General features: G+C 41.0%; 1 protein-coding gene across 1 annotated transcript; it reads right to left on the bottom strand.

The window, feature by feature from the left end:
• Positions 1 to 4754: 4754 nt before the first annotated feature.
• On the bottom strand, positions 4755 to 14398 carry CLEC1B (C-type lectin domain family 1 member B). The gene is made up of 6 exons (XM_004621756.2): positions 14277 to 14398; positions 13235 to 13336; positions 10843 to 10962; positions 10525 to 10676; positions 8016 to 8122; positions 4755 to 4899 (listed from the first exon to the last, which is right to left on the bottom strand). Exons 1-6 carry the CDS (start codon positions 14341 to 14343, stop codon positions 4755 to 4757), a joined length of 693 nt encoding a protein of 230 aa, XP_004621813.1. The 5' UTR covers positions 14344 to 14398.
• Between the last annotated feature and the right edge of the window lie 6134 nt (positions 14399 to 20532).

The following is a 20532-nucleotide window of genomic DNA, read 5'->3' as shown; positions in this document are numbered from 1 at the left end:
AGATAAAGGGGCATGAACTATGTGTCAGCAAACTTATCCACAAAATGACTAAGAGGGAAGGTGTTTGCTAAACTTTGGGACTACTGTGATGGGGACCATTGTCTGAAATATAGAATGTTCAGGTTTTACCAATCCAGAATTCGGAAGGAAGAGAGCCTGGGAATGAATATCCTGGATACTCTCTCCTGTAACTCCAATCACTGCCAGTGATGCTTCAATGCTAAACTGGCTAGCAACTCTAGTAACTGCAGACCAAGTTTGCTAAATGACACAGTGTAGGATGACATTATTTTGTCCTTTCTCTCCTTGCCACAAGTAGCTTGTCCCGGTTTTCCCCGGAGTTTAGGCTTACCCCAGTCACACACATCAAGGTGTTCCCGAATCTCTCCCATCCCTTTGTTTAGCTATAATCACTTCTCCGTGCTCTCTTCCCCAAAAGAGTTAATCTGCGGCTTTCCCTTAATCTGACTCTGCTAATTTGTAAGGTCAGACCTTCCTAAGATACTGAATTTCTATTATATAAGTTAATATTGCCTTTCTCCTCTTCTTGTGCCTTTTGAATAATTTACTTTAAAGCTATGTCTGTTTTGTATAGACACAAGAAGACAATATTATATTTTTGTAATTTAGGATTTAATTGGCCTTGAATATTATTCCCTCCCGGGCATCTGTTTTCTCCACTTAAGCCTCAGTTGCTCTCAGTTCCTAGCACCCCAAAAGCAGGGTCCCGATGAGGGACGGGAAGGATCCAGGGCAAGCGGTGAGTTATGTGCTACTCTGGCATTGAGATGGGCCTGACCAAAGTGCCTAATTCTTAACTATAAGTTAAGAGCTTGATCGTAGACAAATACTGTCATGATCCAAAAGTAATGACGAGAGTAGGACCCTGCTAGGGATAGGAAAGACTGATCTGGCCTGAGCACTGTAGTCTGAGATCGAGACGGCCCCTGGAGAGCAATTCTATAAGCTTTAATGCATTTCTTATTGTGTCCATACAAAATGATTAATATTATGAATTCTTATATGTTTGCTGGCTGAGGAGAAGAGAAACACATTCATGGGACTCCGCCCTTGGGTGGATCCTCCTGCTGAAAGAGAATTAAGTCCTAGGAGAAGAGTCCCCTAAGGGAAAGGAACCTTACCCTATTGATGGTGACCACACCTATGTATACGCCCCAACCCCCTCATGCTGTGGAGATTTAACTAGGCTGTAAGAGTGGGTTGGGGGGTCAGATCCACAGATCCAGAGAGAGACTGAGAGCGGGAGAGAAGCGGAGAGAGAGAATGAAATAAACTGATCGAGCAACCAGTCTGGCCTTCTTCCTTCCTTCTGTCGCCTGCCCTTGACTGACAGCACACACAGGGGTTCCGGGGCACCGAACGTGGGCGGTGAGACAGAGCCGCCCGGAGAGCCCGAGAGTGCACTCACCCCTCCGCGAGCCTTAGTTTTTTACAACACAGTTCCTGTGAGTTCTGTCTCCCTCACACAGATAGGGACCTGAAGGGCCTAAGAGGGAAATGAAAGTATTCAATAAAGTCTCCAAAATATTTCCTATGATGTTTAAGGGACTTAAGATTCTGACCTGAAAAATGACATGCATTAACACACATTTGTGGCAGAATGATTTCTATCTTGAGGAGTAAAAGAAGAAGCATTCATAGGAATAGCAAATATGCATTAATACTAATGTTGGGAACATAGGAAGAAAAGTTCAGTAGATTGTCATTGGTTTCTGGATGTTTCCAAGATTTTATCCTACCAAATATCAGGCTCAGAAAGATCTAATTTTATCAGAGTAGACTTCTCTGATGGGTTTATTAGGATACACCATTGAACTATCCCTTTAAAAAATAAATATGCTCCTTAGGTTTGCTCCTGTGTTTAAATAATATAACTTATTCTACATCATTTATATATTCCAAGTTCTGCTTCAAAGGACTTTTACCTCATTCATTTTGATGTTCACAACAATTCTGTGAAATCAGACCTACTGTCACTACAGTATGCTTAACTGTACATTGAAGCTTAGAAAAGTAAAATTCTTTATTGAAGTTTAATCATGTGATCAGTGAAAGAATTAGTATTTGAAAACAGCTGGTCTGGTCACAAAATCTGGCCTTTTTGTGACTACTGCTATTCTTATTCCAAGGATTAGAGGCTTTTCATATGAGTATCAAATAAAGAATTTTTGTGGGTGCAGATAGATTGGTTTACATTTTAAGTGAGTCTGGCCTTACACTAAAATATTATTCTTTAAACTTGATTATACCATCAATAAAAATAGATGCTTTTTATCTTTGGGAAAAATAAAAATCTAAATTTTTCTAAATTATCTATAATTATTTTGAATGATATAAACCAGGTCATTCCTATTTGGTTTCTTTTTTTTTTTTTTTTACTTTTTCGGTCACCCCCGGCGATGCACAAGGGTTACTCCTGGCTCTGCTCCTGGTGGTGCTCAAGGGACCATATGGGATGCTGGGAATCCAACCCAGGTTGGCTACATGCAAGGCAAATGCTCTACCTGATGTGCTATCTCTCCCACACCCCTAATTTGGTTTCTTAAGAAAATGATAATGCCAATCCTTAGAAATCAAACTCTTGAGGCATTTGGAATAGATTTTAAATCAAAAGCACTTAATTTCTCCTCAGCCCTGCAAATCTGTGCATTCATGATCATCTAAAACAACATAAAGAGTCATGGCCTTTAGTGCATTCAGTATTACTGCACACAGCTATAAAAGCAATGCATATTTACCAAGTATTTATCATGTTTTAGCATTCTGCTTAATGCTTTATATGTATAGTTTTAATTTTAAATGGTCCTCACAAATGCCTTGTAAATATAGCATTAAACCCATGGATGAGAAAAAACAAGTTTTACGGAGAGAACTTCAGGGAGCATATTCTAAGTGTTTTCAGAATATATTAAAAACAACTTGCATCGGAGTTGATGGAGACGTGGTAATGATGTCTGCCTCCTTGATCTTCAGAGTATTATGGATATTTGTCTTTTACATAAACTTCAGTTGGGATTTTGAGAACTATGTTTATATATTGTATTACCACTAATTTGAGAGAAAAGAATACCTTCAGAGAAGCTAGGAAAATGAACAGAGTTTTGTCTGCTACCCTGTTAAGGAGTTCCTCTCCACATATTCTATAAATACTTCCCATGTTACCCAGAAAAACCCAGTATAGGACTGTCAGGAAAAGGAGTAGATAAAGCATTGTTATGTGCTGTTCTGCCTATGAGCCTATATTGAGAAGCATTTACTCATTTCCAAATCCTTCATTTGGATTTTTTAAATTGTTTTTTCTTCCTTTGCACAGAGAATTTCTGTGGTTGTGTCTGAAACAAAGGTAAATTTGGAAGAGAAAAGTAAAAGTTATGTTTGTATAGTATGATACAGATCAGAGTGTTTCCCTATGCCCTTCTCATACAATGGGAGGCCAATTCCCTTCCATTTCTTATGAACAGGAACTAACTGGGACACTGGGAATCGAACCCAGGTCGGCCGCATGGAAGGCAACCGCCCTACCTGCTGCACTATCACTTCAGCCCCTTAGCTATTTTTTTATGGCTTTCAAACTTAGACATTATGCACAGTATAAGTCATCACAATCATGATCAAGAAATCCCGTTGATTTTCGAGTTGCTCAAGCGGTCTCAGTAACCTCTACATTCGTCCTATCCCTGAGATTTTAGAAACCTTTCTCTTCTCAGCCTTCCCAACGATGCTGCATTGGAGGCTCTTTCAGGGTCAGGGGAGTAAGAGTCAGGTGGTTACTGGCTTTGGCATATAGATACACCATGGGAAGCTTGTGAGGCTGTCCCATGTGGGCAGGAAGCTCTCAGTAGCTTGCAAGTTTCTCCCAGAAGGAAAAGTAGGTTATAAGATATTGTGTGGCTGCTTTGTGTCCACGTGCTTCTGGAAGCTTTCTTTTAAGTCTCTAGATGTTTGCTGTTGATGGGATTACACATACCTGGTTCCTCTGCCCGTACCTTCATGCATGAGGCCCATCCGAACATGTGGGGAGGGGCCTTGAGCATGGCTGTGGCTAGATTCCCGTGGTCTTCGGCCACCGGGAGCTCTGCTCAGGGCAGGGAGGGAAGCTGGAGCCCATCCCCTCCGAGGGGCCCCGGGGAAGGCAGCCAGGCATGTGGGCAAGAGACTTTCTGTATAAGTCAATTTAAACTTAATCTTCCATGCTTCCTTTTAAAATGCATTTGCTCATGCCTGAAAATACAGTGGATTATATTACATTGCTAGAATTGGGATTTGAAGGTTAGGCAAAAAAAAAAAAATGGAAACAGAGTAATTTGAAAGGAAATTATAATATGGAGATTTTTTTCTGGATATATAAAAAGAAATTAAGTCATCTCTGAGAATAAACGGGAAAATAGGAATCAGAGACATAGCACAGGGATTTAGGCTCTTGCCTCGAATGCAGCTGACCCTGGGTCCATCCCTGGCACTGCATGGTTCACCAAGCACTGCCAATTCTGACTACTGAGCACAGAGCTAGGAGTAGCTCCTTGCACTGCTCAGTGTCGATCGTCTCCATAAAGAAATAAGTAAATGATAGGTAAAGAAGGGTCTTGAATTGCATTTGTAGGAACGATAATGTAAAGAAGACTTCAAAGGGAATAGAGAGAAGTAAGGAATTTCATGGCTACGTTGTTCCTTAATCCAGAACTTTTATTGCACAGTCTAGCACTTATCTATAACATCAAGGTTTCCTTTTCATATTAAAGTAGTTCATTCAACTTTGCCATGCCAGCCTTCCTCTCACACATAAAATATTGTTTGTTCATACATAAGGCAGGGTGAATTTTTCCACTATGAAAATAGGCACAATTCATATTTTCTCTTGCATTTCCAGAAAGCTCAAATCTGTGAATAAAAAACACAAAATGAGTTCCTTTGAAAGTTAAGTAACCAACAATCAATGAATAGCATTTTGCTGCAGAATGGAAGCAAAAACAGAGGGAAAAGAAGTAAAAAATTAATAGCCAATTGAGAAATTTTCAGTCAGCTTAGGTATATTAAGTATATACACTTGGATAGCTCAATTGAAACTTAATATAGCATATGATGAAGCAGTCAGTGAATAATAGTTATAATAAGAGTCTTGAGGAGGAAATAAAAAAATCTAAAATGATGGGAAATACTTTTTCGACTTCTCATAGAAGAATGTACTTTTGTTTTGTCTTTAAGGAAGGGTAGGCTTCTGAAAGAAAAAGAGAAGAGACTGGGGATCTCTAAGGGTGAGTAGCTTCACAGTAAGAGAATGATCTCAATAAAAAGAAGTTGATTCAAATGTTTTGAATTGGGGATTTGTATTATAGGGTAGAAAAGATAATATGGCACATTGTATCGTAATTTCTTTCTTCTTCCCTATTTTCTTCCACCTTTCCTACCCTTTCCCCTTCCCATTCATTTCTTTTTCTTTTCTATCATTTTTATATCCTATCTAGTGGTGCTTAAGGTTTATTCCTGGCTCTGCACTCGGGAATCTCTCCTTGACAGTCTTGGGGTGTGTTGGGGATCAAACCAAGGTCAGATGCATGCAAGGCATGCTCCCTACTTTCTTATTATCTGTCTAGTCTCAAGTAATTTACTTTTAAAGAGCTTTTTTTGGCCACATTGGTGGTACTTAGGACTTACTTCTAGCTTAGGGATTATTCCTGACAATACATTAGGGACCATATGTGGTGCCAGAAATCAAACCAGGGATGGCCTCATGAAAGGCAAGTGCCTGAACCACTGTACAATCTCTCTGGCCCTGTGATTATATTTTGTCTATAGTCATAGATAAAATATAGCACATGTACAAAGATAAAATATTTGCTAATTTAAATTTCAGCTACCTTTGAATACCAACTGTGTATTAAAGTTATGGGCTGGCGCCATAGCCTAGCGACTAGGGTGTTTGCCTTGCATGCCGCCGACCTGGGTTCGATTCCTTTGCCCCTCTCGGAGAGCCTGGCAAGCTACCTGTGGCATATTCAATATGCCAAAAGCAGTAACAACGTCTCATAATGGAGACGTTACTGGTGCCCACTCGAGCAAATTGTTGATGAGAAATGGGATGACAGTGACAGTGACAGTGACAGTACTAAAGCTATTTTCTGACTAATAATAGGGTGGCTATGACTATATCAGCTCTATCAGGAAATTAAGTTTATAATTAGGGCTCTTGGTAAGAGCCAAAAAGTAGACAAAAATGTTAGGGTGGTACAATTTATGAAGAAACAAAGCAGTTTTTATATGATGAACTTGGGGCTAGAGGGGCTCATTTCACTGAGGTACTTGGACTCATTGGTCTCATTGACACCGGGATGTTGAAACAGAATTGGGCCACAAGAGGGAGCCCATCAAGGAGTTTTGGAAAGCATTCTGGAAGGAAACACCAAGTCTAGAAGGCCCAAAGAAAGCAAGTCTGACTTGCTGAAAGCACAGAGATAGCATGTTAAGTGAAGCAAGCCAGAAGAAGGAAAGAACACAGGGGATCTCACTTGTCAGTGGTATACGGACTAACCAGACCAGAGTATGCAATGCAGTAAAGAGGGAGGCCTCGATTACCCTGAGAATAGGGTGGAGAAGGAAAGAAATCCTGGGGGCAGGGAGGCAATAAGAGGCAAACAGGAAGAGACAGGGGAAGGGGAGGGTCAAGCACCTCAGGTGTGATGGTAGTGCAGAGGAGAGGTGTTGTTATACATCCAAACCACCGAGTCAATAGCACTAAAAACATTAGGTCCAAACTACAACAACCAAACTTAAAAAACGTTCCTGCCAAAGTAGCAAGTTGCGGGGTGAAGTGAAGTGGGAAGGAAGCTGGGTACACTGGTGAGGAGAAAAGGACACTGGTGGTAGGATTGGTGCTGGAATATTGTATGCATGAAACACAACTATCAGTAACTTGAAATCATGGCTCTCTTGTTTTGTTTTGTTTTGTTTGTTTGTTTGTTTGTTTGGGGCCACATTTGGCAGTGCTCAGGGCTTACTCCTGGCTCTGCGTGCAGGGATCATATCTGGCAGGCTTGGAGGGCCATTTGGAGTTCTGGGGATTGAATCCAGGTCAGCTGCGTGAAAGGCAAATGCCCTACTTTCTGTACTATTGCTCCATCCCCATCAATCATGGGTCTTTAATAATATTTTAAAACAAATAGAATAGAGGAAATGGTTTGACTGTAATATGGCTGAACAGGGAAGTGCATGATAGGAGAGAAGCTCATGGTCTGTGAATAAGCTTAACTTGCAGTACACTTGGCTTCTATGCAGAGTAAATACTTAGTAACATACAATGAATAAGTAGATGAACATTTTAAGTAATGAGCAAGTTGTACAAGTTGTGGTTATAAGTTTACATCTTAATTGGAGAGATGGTAGAGTTTTTATTCACAAGATGAGCAAAGGAACTTTTTTTTGGCGATTGAACTTCTCACTCTTTAATTCATAATGCCATGATTATGCTTTGTCTAGATTATCTGTAGGAGAAGGAAGTCTCATGACAAGAACATGAGAACCAGCATGTGAATGATGTTGATGTGCCTAATGCTTGGGACTCCTGGGACAGGCAAAAAGGAAAAATAATTTTGAAAAGTCAAAAGGGTCCTCAAATAAACAAAGTGTAACCATAAAATAATGAGGGGGAGGATTTTTTCTAATATATAAAGAGACTCTGGTCAAACTAAACACAGACGCACTTGTGTGCACACATTAAATATTCCCGTTGTAAAGTGGAGAGTATAAATGAACAAGGGAAATAATGGAAATAGAGGTGAATTATGACTTAGGTGTCGGGCAGAGTAATCAGAAAACTGAGAAAGTAGAATGGTCTTATTACTAGTGTCCTCTTGTTAGGATAAGGGCATAGTAACTCAGCTGCTGCTTGCATGATTGCAGGGTACAGCGCCACCCCCCAGCATTTGAGTTCTTTGCACTCCAGAAGACAGGAAATCTCAGGAATAGAAGGTGTTTTGCATCCTGAGTGTTCAGTGACTTACATGAGTTGAGAGGCAACGGAACCATCTTCCCATGTCCAGGCTTCATGAGAATTTGGACGGGACAATCCAACCCAACGAATAAGGCTGGTTCTGCCTTTGAGATATTTCTGTGCAAACACAGATAAAAATAATGGTTAAAAAGTTGTCATATTTCCTATCATGACAAAAGGGGGGTCCTTCACTGATAAGAACCTGAATTTTGAAAGTTACAATATATGTCAGTATTAATTATAGCTGGCTAATTTGAATTAAAGTAAGGTTGAACAAAGAAAAAATTGTGTACAAAGTGTATAATATTTTAACCTTTCTAAACACTTATTTTCTAGCATTTGAAGATCACTGTCCCCAATAGAGTAATAAATATGACTCTTAAATTAGAAAAATGATAAACAAGTAGTGAAGGAAGATCTAAACAGAAATACATTGCTGAAGAAACAATGTTCCCTACTTTACCCTAAACTTAAGTTCGTTGCTTAACCTAACTACAAAATTGAGCATATAGATATATATTAACTGGGTAGGAGACAATTTTATGCTATTTTTTCCAAAACAAAGCATGCATCTACTTTTATTCTGATTACATGTTTCAACTTACTTTGCTTAATTGCCTATAACTCAAACTAGAATATAAGCATTATAAAGCAAGTTTTCCAATGTCTGCTTTACTAATTACGTAGATTTGAATTCCAAAACAATTCCAGTACACAATTATTGCATCAGTGAATAAATCAATCAGCCAATCCATCAATTTGTGGATAACAAGATTTAAAGAAAATCAATTATTTATGCATCTCACGATTTTTATAAAAATGGATGCCTTTTATGAATAAAAATAATATGAGCTTCTTGACTGTACATGCAGAACACAGAATGAATGGTCCACATTTTCTGGCAGATTGCAGATGTTGTGTGGAAGTCACTCTTCATTGCTTATTCAAGTCTGGGCCACAGGTTACACATTCTGATAATTGTTGCTCTTTCTTTAACTACATCCACAGCTCTTGGGAGGTAATGCAGCTGTTAAAGTGCATTTCCAGAAGCACATGGTCTTTTAGGCACCACTGCCTGTAGCCTAGAGATTCTGGAGCACCACGGACGTGGTCCATGAAATCCCTGGTACTTCAGGGCCTAAGCTGCCCTGTGTCTGCCCGTCCCACTTTGAACCACTGGCCCCGTTGGGAAAGAATGCTGAAACGTTTCTCGATAGGAGATTGTTTGAGAGGCCCCTCCCAAAATCAAATAAAACATACCCACAGTATATACATCATTATTGAAAGTATTTTCTGCCCAAAATTCAAGTTTTCTTTTCCCCCAATTATATTATTTAATCTTCAAATTGCAAATCTGTAGCCTGGCCTCCTGGAGTAATTATTCAAGTCATATTTCTATGCCTTCAGTGAATCTCTTTTACTGGAATTGTGATTTTAGGGCCTTCTTGCATTTGCCTAATTAGAAAGAAAATTTATATTTCAAAATATTTTCTCTATGAAGATGAACTTACAAGAAGAGTTAATGAGATGTCTCAGAAGTAAGAGCAAATAGAACACTCCATGTTATGAATGCCATTGGGTTGATCTCATCTCTGGCCCACAACTTTGAACTTCAGCTCTTAAGAAGGTGTAAGTCAATGTTGCTGATCAACGTTAGCAATTCTGTAGTATATGACTGACTTGAGCATTGTACAACTTTCAAATCTGTTTGTATGTTGTCCAAACTCTTTTTTTTTTGAGGGACCTCCCAAGAAGTGTTCATGGGGTGCAGAGACCACTTCCAGAAATACTTGGCCAAGTAAGCAGGATGGTTCAATACCCAGGGTCAGGCTCAGTTGCTCTGAGGACCCAGTGCTACGCCCAGTGGTACCTGTGTGTGTGTGTGTGTGTGTGTGTGTGTGTGTGTTTTATGGTGGTGGTGATGAGAAGGTATAAATATACCCGTGACCCCCTTGGATTTTGTATTTCAATTTATATTTGCCCTTATTACTAATGTTAATTTATGTTTTAACTTATTATTTATTTGTAAATTTATAACTTTATTTGTAAATGTAACTCTATAATTTATAACTTTATAATTTATTTGTAAAATTTATATATTTACAAATTTGTAAACTTATTTGTAAATTTGTAATTTTATTTGTAAATTGTAACTTATATAAAATGTAAATAAAAATTATTAGAAATTATTAGAAATTTAGGCATTAAATATCTTGCCTTAAAATATGCCTGGCGGGGCTGGAGTGATAGTACAGTGGGTTGTACAGCGATAGTACAGTGGGTTGTACAGTGATAGTACAGTGGGTTGTACAGTGATAGTACAGTGGGTTGTACAGTGATAGTACAGTGGGTTGCCTTGCACTCTGTCCACCCGGGTTCAATCCCCGACATCCTATATGGTCCTCTAAGCAACTCCTGGGTGCAAAGCCAGTAGTAATCCCTAAGCATCGCTGGGTGTGACCCAAAAAGCAAAAAAAAAAAAAAAAAAATAGTGCCTAGCATGCATGGAACTATCTTACCAGAGCATTCTGGGAGGTGATCTTCAGGAGAGTGGCATTCAAGTCAGCACAGTACTGCTTACCCTCTTCCCAGGTCACGTTGCGCTTGAAGAACCCATAGCAACTATCTTCATAATATCTCCAGTTTTTCTCACAGGGACTGCATTTATGGCCTTAAGAAAGAACCAAACACAGAAACCCCTTCATTCTAAATCAGACTTATGTTTCCCTGTCCAGCCAGTATTTCCTACAGATCTCAGGGTTCTGTACATCAGGGCTCGGTGATCATCACCAAACGACTCTAGAGATTGAGAGAAAAGGTTACCAAACCATACTTACTTGAAATGCCCTTTGGATCTAATTGATTTATTAAATCTTGGCAGACCTTCTTTGCTAGTTGATACAGGGTTCCTGAGAGATTCTCATTTTCAGTTTGTAGATACTTTTGTTGTGTGACAGCTAGAGTCAAAGTTGGATAAGAATTCATTGTTAGAATTATAAGAGTGATGCAAAGTTCTTCTAACGAGCTTTAATTTTACTAAGACTATTCATGTGCTGACTAGCCTGAGAGATGTGGGAAAGGGATCAGAGTAGAGCGATCATAAAAAGCAAATTAATAACTAAGGAAAACTGAAAACTTGGAGTTATGTAGAAGAATAATTGAGCTACTTGAAACAACAATCACGAACGAAAATATTCCAATATAAAATAGTGTGTCTTGAGTGTCTTGGCGGTGACTATGTTCCCTTGAATAATCACACTATATCACTGTCATCCCATTGCTCATCGATTTGCTTGAGCGGGCACCAGTAATCTCTCCATGGTCAGATTTGTTACTGTTTTTTTTTATAGGAAATTATGATTTAATGTTTAATAAAAAAAACTGTAGCCATAAAACTTGGCATGAAATATTTTCTCTAGGTATCAAAATAAAACAAATATATACATTACTAGAGATATAATATGGATACATATATATGTGCATTTCCCTTTAAAGACATATTTTAGTCTGAATTTATTAAGCCCTTTCTAAATGTGGAAAGCATGTCAAGGCATTAGAAATATATGACTGTTAATATCCTCATTTTACATAATTTTATTGATATTCTACTGGGATTTCCTTTTAAATGACACTTTGAAATCATTGAATTTTATTCACTCTACAGTAATATAAATCAAGCTATATTAAAATATCCTGAATTTTCCCCATATTTATTTATTTTTTTTTAATTTATTTATTTTTAATTAGGGAATCACCTTGTTACTGTTTTTGGCATATCGGTTACATCACGGGTAGTTTGCCAGGCTCTGACATGCAAGTACAGGTGAAATACTCTCGGTAGCTTGCCGGGCTCTCCGAGAGGGGCGAAGGAATCGAACCCAGGTCAGCTGCGTGCAAGGGAACGCCCTACCCGCTGTGCTATCCCTCTAGGCCCCCTTGAATAATGTATTCTAAATAAATTTCACAGAGGAGATTGGCTTCTTTTATTATTTTATGTCTCATATATTCCTACTGCCATGTTTAAGTAAGAAAAAAGATGATGGTCAATGAAGGATTCTAAAATATTTATGAAAAATGAAGCAACTATATAAGCAAGCAACACTGCCACAGATGCTAATGGGAGGTTGGAGGCATTTCAGGTTTATCGGAAGAAAAATTATTTATAAGGTAAGAGGGATATGAAGTCTCTTTGTGAAGTTAAACATTAAACAAATTGGCAAAGAACATCTTTAGAAGAGGGAAAACAATGAACAAAACCTCTAAAAGGACATATTTGTGATATCAAACAAATTTTATATTGACTGGATTTAAGATACTCAGGATAAGAAAAAAATTTTTGAAAATATGCAGATTATATAAAGGAAAATCATATAGATCCATTTTAATCCTGGTAAAATATTTTTTAACAACCTTTATTTGTTGTCTCTCCCTGTTTCCATTACTTGTCACAGACAATAAGGTTTTCTGTACTTAAAAAAAAAATCTAATGGTGGGGATGGAGTGAGAGTACAGTGGGTAAAGCATTCAACTTGTATGCAGCCGACCTGGGCTCAATCCCTGACATATTACATGGTCCCCTGAGCACCACCAGGAGTAATTTCTGCATGGAAATTACTGAGTGGAAAGTCAGGAGTGATCCATGAGCATTGCTGGGTATGGCCCCCTAAAACAGATTTAAAAAAAAACCAACCAAACATAAAAGCCCCCAAATTAAGATGTGGGGAGATAACTCAAGGGAGTGGAGCATCTTCTTGGCATGTGTGAGGCATTGCATCGCCACCAGCATCAGCACCACCAGGAGTGGCACTGGTGACAGCCACCACTACCAGCCCAGACAATGAACCATCAGTTCAATATTCCAGCATGAAACTTTATTAGCCTTAATGTCGATGTTCCCTTCTGCCCTTTTTATTCTTTATATTCTAAATAAGTCATGCTGAGTCTATATAGATGTTATACAAGTGTTGTAAAGAAAGTCACAGTGGAGTACCACAAGGAGTGACTTTGGGTCCCGAAGCAAAACTAGGGGGTACCTCTTCCTTCAAAATCTAAGAGGGGAAGAAATGACCAAAGTTGTCCTTTACTGAGAATATCTTGGAAGCTTGGTCTAGGCTGTTTGAATTAGAGGCAAAAAGTCAAGCAGTGGCCACAAATCTTCAGCGAAGACACCAGGACCCTTAGGTAATGCCATGCTCTGAGCAAAACCTTCAGCAGTAATTTAATACTTACTCATAATCCCCAGAGCCACCATCCCAACAACCAGCCCCAAGCACAAGAACAGCAGAATCAACGCCATCACACGCCATAATGAAGCAGAAGAAGCAGGGTCCGCTGTAGACATACAACACAAATGTCAGGAGCAGGCAGTGGAGGCATGGCCGTGGGGCAGCCTCAGTGCAGTTACAACCCTCTTGAGATGTCCCAAGTTACATAAATAGTTTCCCCAGCAAATCTTGACTGCGTTGCCTTGGAGTTCACCCACAGTCAATACAATCTATCTCTATGCCACAATTCCACCCCATTCCCAGCAGACTTTTCTCTAAGTCAAAATGTAATCTGGGTTAAGGTTTGGAGTATTTGTCACTGTTTCATTTTGTGATGTCTCTCTATTGATAACTGCTTTCATCAGCCATAGCTGAAGAATCTCACCTGCAGACACTTTTATTTTTTTGGTGGGGGGGGGTTTGGGTCACACCCGGCGATGCACAGGGGTTACTCTTGGCAGTGCTCCGGGGACCATATGGGATGCTGGGAATCGAACCTGGGTCGGCCGAGTGCAAGGCAAACGCCCTACCCACTGTGCTATTGCTCCAGCCCCTGCAGACACTTAAAAAAGATTCCAAACATTCTCTCGAACCTTAACCATCTTAGTTTTCTCTTTACTCCAGCATGAAACTATGAGTCTTAATGTCAGTGTTTCTTGATGCTCCTCTTGTTCTTTATGTTCTAAACAAGTCATGCTGAGTCTACATAGATGCTATTCAAGTGCTGTAAAAATAGTCACATAAAACTAGACTCCAGTGTCAGGGCAATAATACGGTGGGTAGAGCACTTGCCTTGCGTGAGGCCAACCCAATCCAATCACCAGTAACCCATATGGTACCCCATATCTCCCAGGAGTGATCCTAAGCACTGTTGGGAGTGACCCCAAAATAAAAACAAACAAAAATATTAGATACCAGATATTGTCACAAGCAGGGGGGAAATAAGAAAAAGAAGAAGCTAGAATTGAGGCATTGACTTTTGAACTATTGGTCCTGGACATTCTTACCTGAAGCCAGAGCTGGTTTTCGATTTTTTTTAATGTTCAAAGTGATGTATCCGTCTTCATCCTGCATGGCGTTTCTTTTCTGGAAGTGTCTTCACAGAATGACTTGGCTAAATGGATCTTCCTCCCTTAACAAGTCTGATGCTGCCAGTCCGTGTTTTCCTCTCTCTCTCTCTCTCTCTCTGGGGAGGTGGAGTTATATCAGTGGGAGCATAATTTTTTTGTTGTTGTTTTGACTGTTTTATTTTTTTAAGAAAAAATTTCCTAGTTGTTCATGTCAAAGCAGGCATTGGGGCGGGGGATATTTAGTGCTGTCACACAGGAGCCCACAGAACTCTCCAGAATGCTGACCCAGAGAGGGAAATTGTCCCAGGTCCAAGGTTGAAAACACCAAAACACAGTATCCTCCCAGAGAGAGTTTCCTGAGGGGCGGGGACTGCTGGGTCTCTTATCCTGAGGAGATAAGACCACCTGGAGCCAGGACTTTCCCGCCCTCCCAGAGTCAACGGTGCTGAGGAAAAATGTTGGGAATGTAAGCTACTGAGAACAAAGGGAAACGGAAAGATAAAACCACACACACACACACACACACACACACACACACACACACACACACACACATGCACTTCTCTGGTCAGCCTGTTCGGCTCATCTTCCAAGATCCTGTTTTCTTCTACTTTCTTTTTCTTCATAAAATTTATCCCTATTCTGCCTTTGGTCTCCTCAGGGAAACTCGGTAGCACAGCACACTGTCCCTTCTTCCCTCGTAGTGTTATTTGGGGCCATGATTTCTTAGGACTGGAGTGATAGTACAGCAGGTAGGGTGTTTGCCTTGCACTCGGCCCACCCGGGTTTGATTCCCCCGTTCCTCTCAGAGAGCCTCACAAGCTACCCACAGTATCCCGCCCGCATGGTGAAGCCTGGTAAGCTATCCATGGCGTATTTGATATGCCGAAAACAGCAACAGGAAGTCTCACAATGGAGACATTACTGGTGCCCGCTTGAGCAAATCAATGAACAACGGGACAACAGTGCTACAGTTCTACAGTGCTATGATTTCTCAGATCCCACTGGACTCACAGGTAAAAATGGTCTGAACTCCCTATCCGGGGCTTCTCTGCTTGCAGGTGACTCTTCCCTAGCTCACCTCTTCCTTTTCTCCTCAACTGGTGAGCAACTCCTAAATCTCTTGACCTGGTTGGCTTGGAGGCTAATTCCTCTTTCCTTGTTTGTTCCTCCTCACTTTCCTTCAAAATTGACCTGATGTGTCTTCTGATGCTCACCTGGTGGTCCTCCTCACTCACATCTGTTTCTTCCACTTTCTGGGCAAGTCACTCACAGATTTCTATCCTTCCCTTTTCGTTCTCCCTTGAGTGTGAGTTTCTGCTTCCCACCTGGTTCCTCTTTGGACTCTGCTCTCGCTGAGATGAGTTTCCTCTCTCTACTTCTCCATGATCCATGAACTCATGCTTCTCCACCTTGCTGAATGGTTGGATTATTAATTTCTCTTCACCTGCCACCTGCAGTGTAGATTTTGGGATGTTCTAGGGTCCTACATCTTAGCCCAGACCCTCTCATAGCAGGACCTCAGGGTTACTGCAGAAGATAGAGACTCTCGCTGGAATCTCTAGATACATCACTCCCTAGGTAGAGTGAGAATAAATATTGAAGACCGGGACTTTTTTAGGCGGTCGTGTTCCCCTTGCGGATGGTTCAGGTTGGGTAATGAGGAAATATCCCTCAATACTAAAAGGTCATGTCCAGACAAGCAGATAGGGAGCTCCTGTAATGCGGGTTAGCAAAAGTCATTGTCTCCAAGCCAGTTCAGCCTAAAAGTAGGAAATGCAGGCTTCAGAGAGTCGCTGAAACAAGGAAGAGCAAGGCCCTGAGCGTCAGCTGCATTCCCTGCGGGAGAGGTTCTTACGCAGACACAGATGTAGGATTACATAGCCTCAGGTAGTTTAGGTTTATTGGGTTACTCCCATTACAGTGCTCCCATTCCTCTTTGCTTATTTGTAGCTTCTTTCTTAGTGTTCTGTTGACTTGTAAATACTGTTTTTCTCTTCTCCTTGAGTCCTTTGCATAGTTTATTCAGAGCCATGTCCTTTTCGTATGGACACAGGAAGACTTAGCAAATGATATGCTTTTGTAACCTGGGAGTCATTTGACTCTACATGATATTTTCCTCCTGGGCATCTGTTCTCTCGACCTAAGCCTCAGGTGCCCTTACTTCCTAGCACCCCCAAAAGCAGGGTCCCGATGAGGGACGAGACGGACCCAGGGCAAGCGGTGAGTTGTGTGCCACCCTGGCATCGAGATGGGCCTGGCCAGAGTGCCTGATTCTTAAGTATAAGTTAAAAGCTTGATCATGGACAAATGTTGTCATGATCCAAAAGTAATGATGAGACTAAGACCCTGCTAGGGATAGGAAAGACTGATCTGGCCTGAGCACTGTAGTCTGAGATCGAGATGGCCCCTGGAGAGCAATTCTATAATCTTTAATGCATTTCTTATTGTGTCCATACAAAATGATTAATATTATGAATTCTTATATGTTTTCTGGCTGAGGAGAGGAGAAACACACTCATGGGACTCCACCCTTGGGTGAATCCTCCTGCTGAAAGGGAGTCAGTCCTAGGAGAAGCATCCCCTGAGGGAAAGGAGCCTCCACCCTATTGATGGTGACCACACCTATGTGTACACCCCAACCCCCTCATGCTGGGGGGATTTAACTAGGCTGTAAGAGTGGATTGGGGGCCAGATCCAGAGATCGAGAGCCGGGAGAGAAGCAGAGAGAGAGAATGAAATAAACTGATCGAGCAACCAGTTTGGCCTTCTTCCTTCCATCGCCTGCCCTTGACCGACAGCACACACAGCGGTTCCAGGGCAACGAATGAACGTGGGTGGTGAGACAGAGCCGCCCGGAGAGCCCTCGAGTGCACACACCCCTCAGCATGCCTTAGTTTTTCACACACAGAGACTATGAAAAGACCATCTCAAAAGACCATTTTTCTTTTTTTTTTAATTTCAAAAATTTTTTAAAATTTATTTTTTAATTTTATTATTGAATCACTGTGAGACAAAGTTACAGACTTACAGGTTTTCATGCTTAAGTTTCAGTCATACAATGATCAAGTGCTCATCCCTCCACCAGTGCCCATTTTCCACCACTAATGGTCCCAGCATCCCTCCCACCACCCCCACCCTGTCCCCTTCACCCCACCCTGCCTCTGTGGCAGGGCATTCCCATTTGCTCTCTCTCTCTCTCTCTCTTTGAGTGTTGTGGTTTGCTACAGAGGTATTAAGTAGGCATCTTGTTCGGTCTATAGTCTATTTTCAGCCTGTATCTTCCATCCCTAGTGGGCCCGCCTAGCACCCTTTGCTTGGTGACCCCTTCTCTATCAGAGCTGCTTCTTCACCTAGCGTGTAAGGTCAGCTTCCAAGCTGTGGAGTACTCCTCTTGATACTTATCTCATATTCTTGGGTGTTAGTCTCCCATTCTGTTACTTTATATTCCACAAATGAGTGCAATCTTTCTACGTCTGTCCCTCTCTTTCTGACTCATTTCACTTAACATGATACTACAAAAGACCATTTTTCATTCCAGGTTCTCCCCCTTAGAAACACCCTAGCAACAGATTTAAGGGACAGTTTGCAAAAGCCTAAAAGCTAGCTTCAGAGACAAAGGCATGCATTTCCCTATTCTGGAAGACACCTGGGTCTCAGCCTGAGATGTGCAATTCTTCTTTTTTGCTTCATGGTGCATGATTCACCTTGGGGATATACCTGCTCCTTAACCTGGGATGTGTTCTTGACTCTCCCCATTCTAAAGAAGACCATGTATTTGGCTGAACACATGACTCTCTTTCCCATCCTATTTCCCCAAATAAACTTGTGTTATCTGACTATTGTTTTTCTTTCTGCAATTTTTTTCTGTGAGGATAAGTGACAGAGCAGAAAAACCTGGACAGAAGCTAGGACTTAGTTTTATTTTCCCATGAAGAGCAAAATAGCAATGACAACCTGGGTACCACAGATCCCTCAGAGATAAGGTGGCATGGATTAATTTCTGTGCCCTGAAGATCAAATAGGATTTGAAAGTTTGGTGACCACCTGGAAGAACTGATCAGACACAAGCATTTACACTTCAAAGTTTGCTCATAGCAGCCGTCAGTCAAGGTAATCAAGGTAGATAAAAAAGAATGGCAGAGGACACCCTTCTCAGGATTGCTACTTCTCATCTCCCACTTCATATAAGCCACCTGCAACAGGTGACATCTGAATCCACAAGGCAATGTCTCTCGGGTCAGATGCCTTCATTCTATTGTCCCTGGTTCTCTCTTACAGATGAGAAGTCAAACCTCAATCCCCACTGAGAAACCCTTGGTTTGTGTCCTCAAGACCTAGAATAAATTTGGTCTCTAGGCACTAAAGAAGTACAAGCTAATGTTCCTTTGCATCATAGTGTGGCTTAATTTTGAGTTAGAAGATGGAGAAATATGATCAAAGAATTAGAGTAAACTTTAAAATCCTGTTTGATTGACTCATTTTGCAGAAGAAAAGAGAACTAGAGATTTCTTCTGCCAGAATTTCATGATGCTTAAGGGAAATCAGAACTATGCAAGCCTTGCAGAATGGATCGTGAGGTCCGAGTCCTGCTCAGTTCTTCCTTCTCATGGGTAACTTGTGCTGGGCTGGTTTTTGTATTTCAACCTGGGGATGAACTACAATAAACTCACGCATCCCTCACTCAGGGACAGGCAATCAACAGCTCCAGAGTTCTTTGGCTCCTTGTTCTCAATTCCTTACTCATCTACCTGGAACCTCCAAACCTTCCCTGATCTCCAGTTACAAGAATTGGGTGGAGGAGAAGCTGGTAAACCCAATAGGGCCAGGTGCCTTTTTTCCCTGAGGAGTCAACGTCAGATTGAACAAGATTTGGGAAAGTTCACAGAGGACCCTTGAGAAATATGTTTCAGGGTTCATGAATGTGAGCCTCTCTTTTAATTTGTCCTGATGGGATACTAGATTAATCATTATCTATACCCTAAGCAAGGGAGAGAAAGAACACCATAGGAGATATAGCTGCTCTTTGGGGGGGTGAATACCACATGACAAATGTTTTCTGTCCTCTTGGAATTGTGGCTGAACTCCCCTAGGATATCTATGGGATTATATTTCAGTAGAGGGTATTTTGACCAACAATTATATGACTTTTTAAAAAAATTGGATAAATTTAACAATGTAAGAGGAATCCAGTCAAATACAATAAAATGAAGAAAATGCATTAGCCTTTTGTGGGAGATCAAAGACAACCCTTCTTCAATACACCCTTTTGGACCCTAATTTTATCCAAGGTCTACTAGTATTCCTTGACAGGTTCCTTACCTAGAAAGTCCCAGACATTAGGAGAAAGTTTAAAACATTTCTCTTGGGACCTCACATTCCCTGGCTGAGCTCCTTGAGGTGGTGTCTAGTCTTCTATATGGGAGGTCAGGATGAGGGGGAATAAGGTAAAGAGAGAGATGGGAGGAGAGGGGGAGGCTGATATCCAGCAGCTTTTCAGATCCAACAGCCAACTCCTACTTTCTTTACTCCAAAGACCCTGAGGAATCTATCTTCAATGTGGAAACTCAAGGCATTTGGGGATGAGCGTGTCCCTGTGCACAGCCTTGCCTTATCCCACAGATGATAAGATGGACCACTGGAAATGAGATTGTACCAGGTTCAGAAGGATCCCTGGCCAAGTTCAACCCCAATGATAGACCTGAAGTGACAGGGCCCTTCACTCCAATCAGTTCCTGGAACATCTGAACATGAACGGGTTGAAACCCAGCACAATGCTGACCATGGCACGAAGGATACTAAAATGTTTAGTAGCTGCAGAAGCTACCTACCTGATATTAATCTCCTTTTCTGGATTCCATTCTTCCAATATCTGTCAGGTGTTAGGAGTATAATGTGGTAAGAGGAAATAGGCCTGGGGAGGTCATACACCTTCTCTTAGCTCTCTGTAGGATGGGACATTTTGCATCAATTTTTATTCATCCCTGAAAGTCTCCATCCACTCCTGGGATGGGACCTTCTCAGAAAAAGGAAACCCAGCTTCTTTCAGTTCAGGCCCCCCAAACATGGATATTTATTAATTTTATTAAACTCAGAGTGGGGAAGAGAACAGAAGAATCAGGAGCTGAGACTTCATTGGCTGAGGAAAATTAGTTTCTAGAATGGGTTATTATGCTACCAATATAAAATTACA

This window comes from Sorex araneus, chromosome 10 (genome assembly GCF_027595985.1).
Source record: "Sorex araneus isolate mSorAra2 chromosome 10, mSorAra2.pri, whole genome shotgun sequence".
Taxonomy (NCBI): domain Eukaryota; kingdom Metazoa; phylum Chordata; class Mammalia; order Eulipotyphla; family Soricidae; genus Sorex; species Sorex araneus.
Note: the sequence above shows the minus strand (reverse complement) of the source record. Positions and strands in the feature narration are given on the sequence as shown.

What these genes read in the sequence shown, in the direction of transcription:
- CLEC1B (XM_004621756.2), bottom strand. Translation starts at nt 14,343, where the DNA reads ATGCAGGATGAAGACGGATACATCACTTTGAACATTAAAAAAAATCGA. An exon ending in GGTGGCTCTGGGGATTATGA is followed by an intron (nt 10,963 to 13,234) that starts GTAAGTATTAAA and finishes CTTTGACTCTAG; the next exon opens with CTGTCACACAACAAAAGTAT. An exon ending in TCCGTTGCCTCTCAACTCAT is followed by an intron (nt 4,900 to 8,015) that starts GTAAGTCACTGA and finishes TTTTATTCACAG; the next exon opens with ATTTGAGCTTTCTGGAAATG.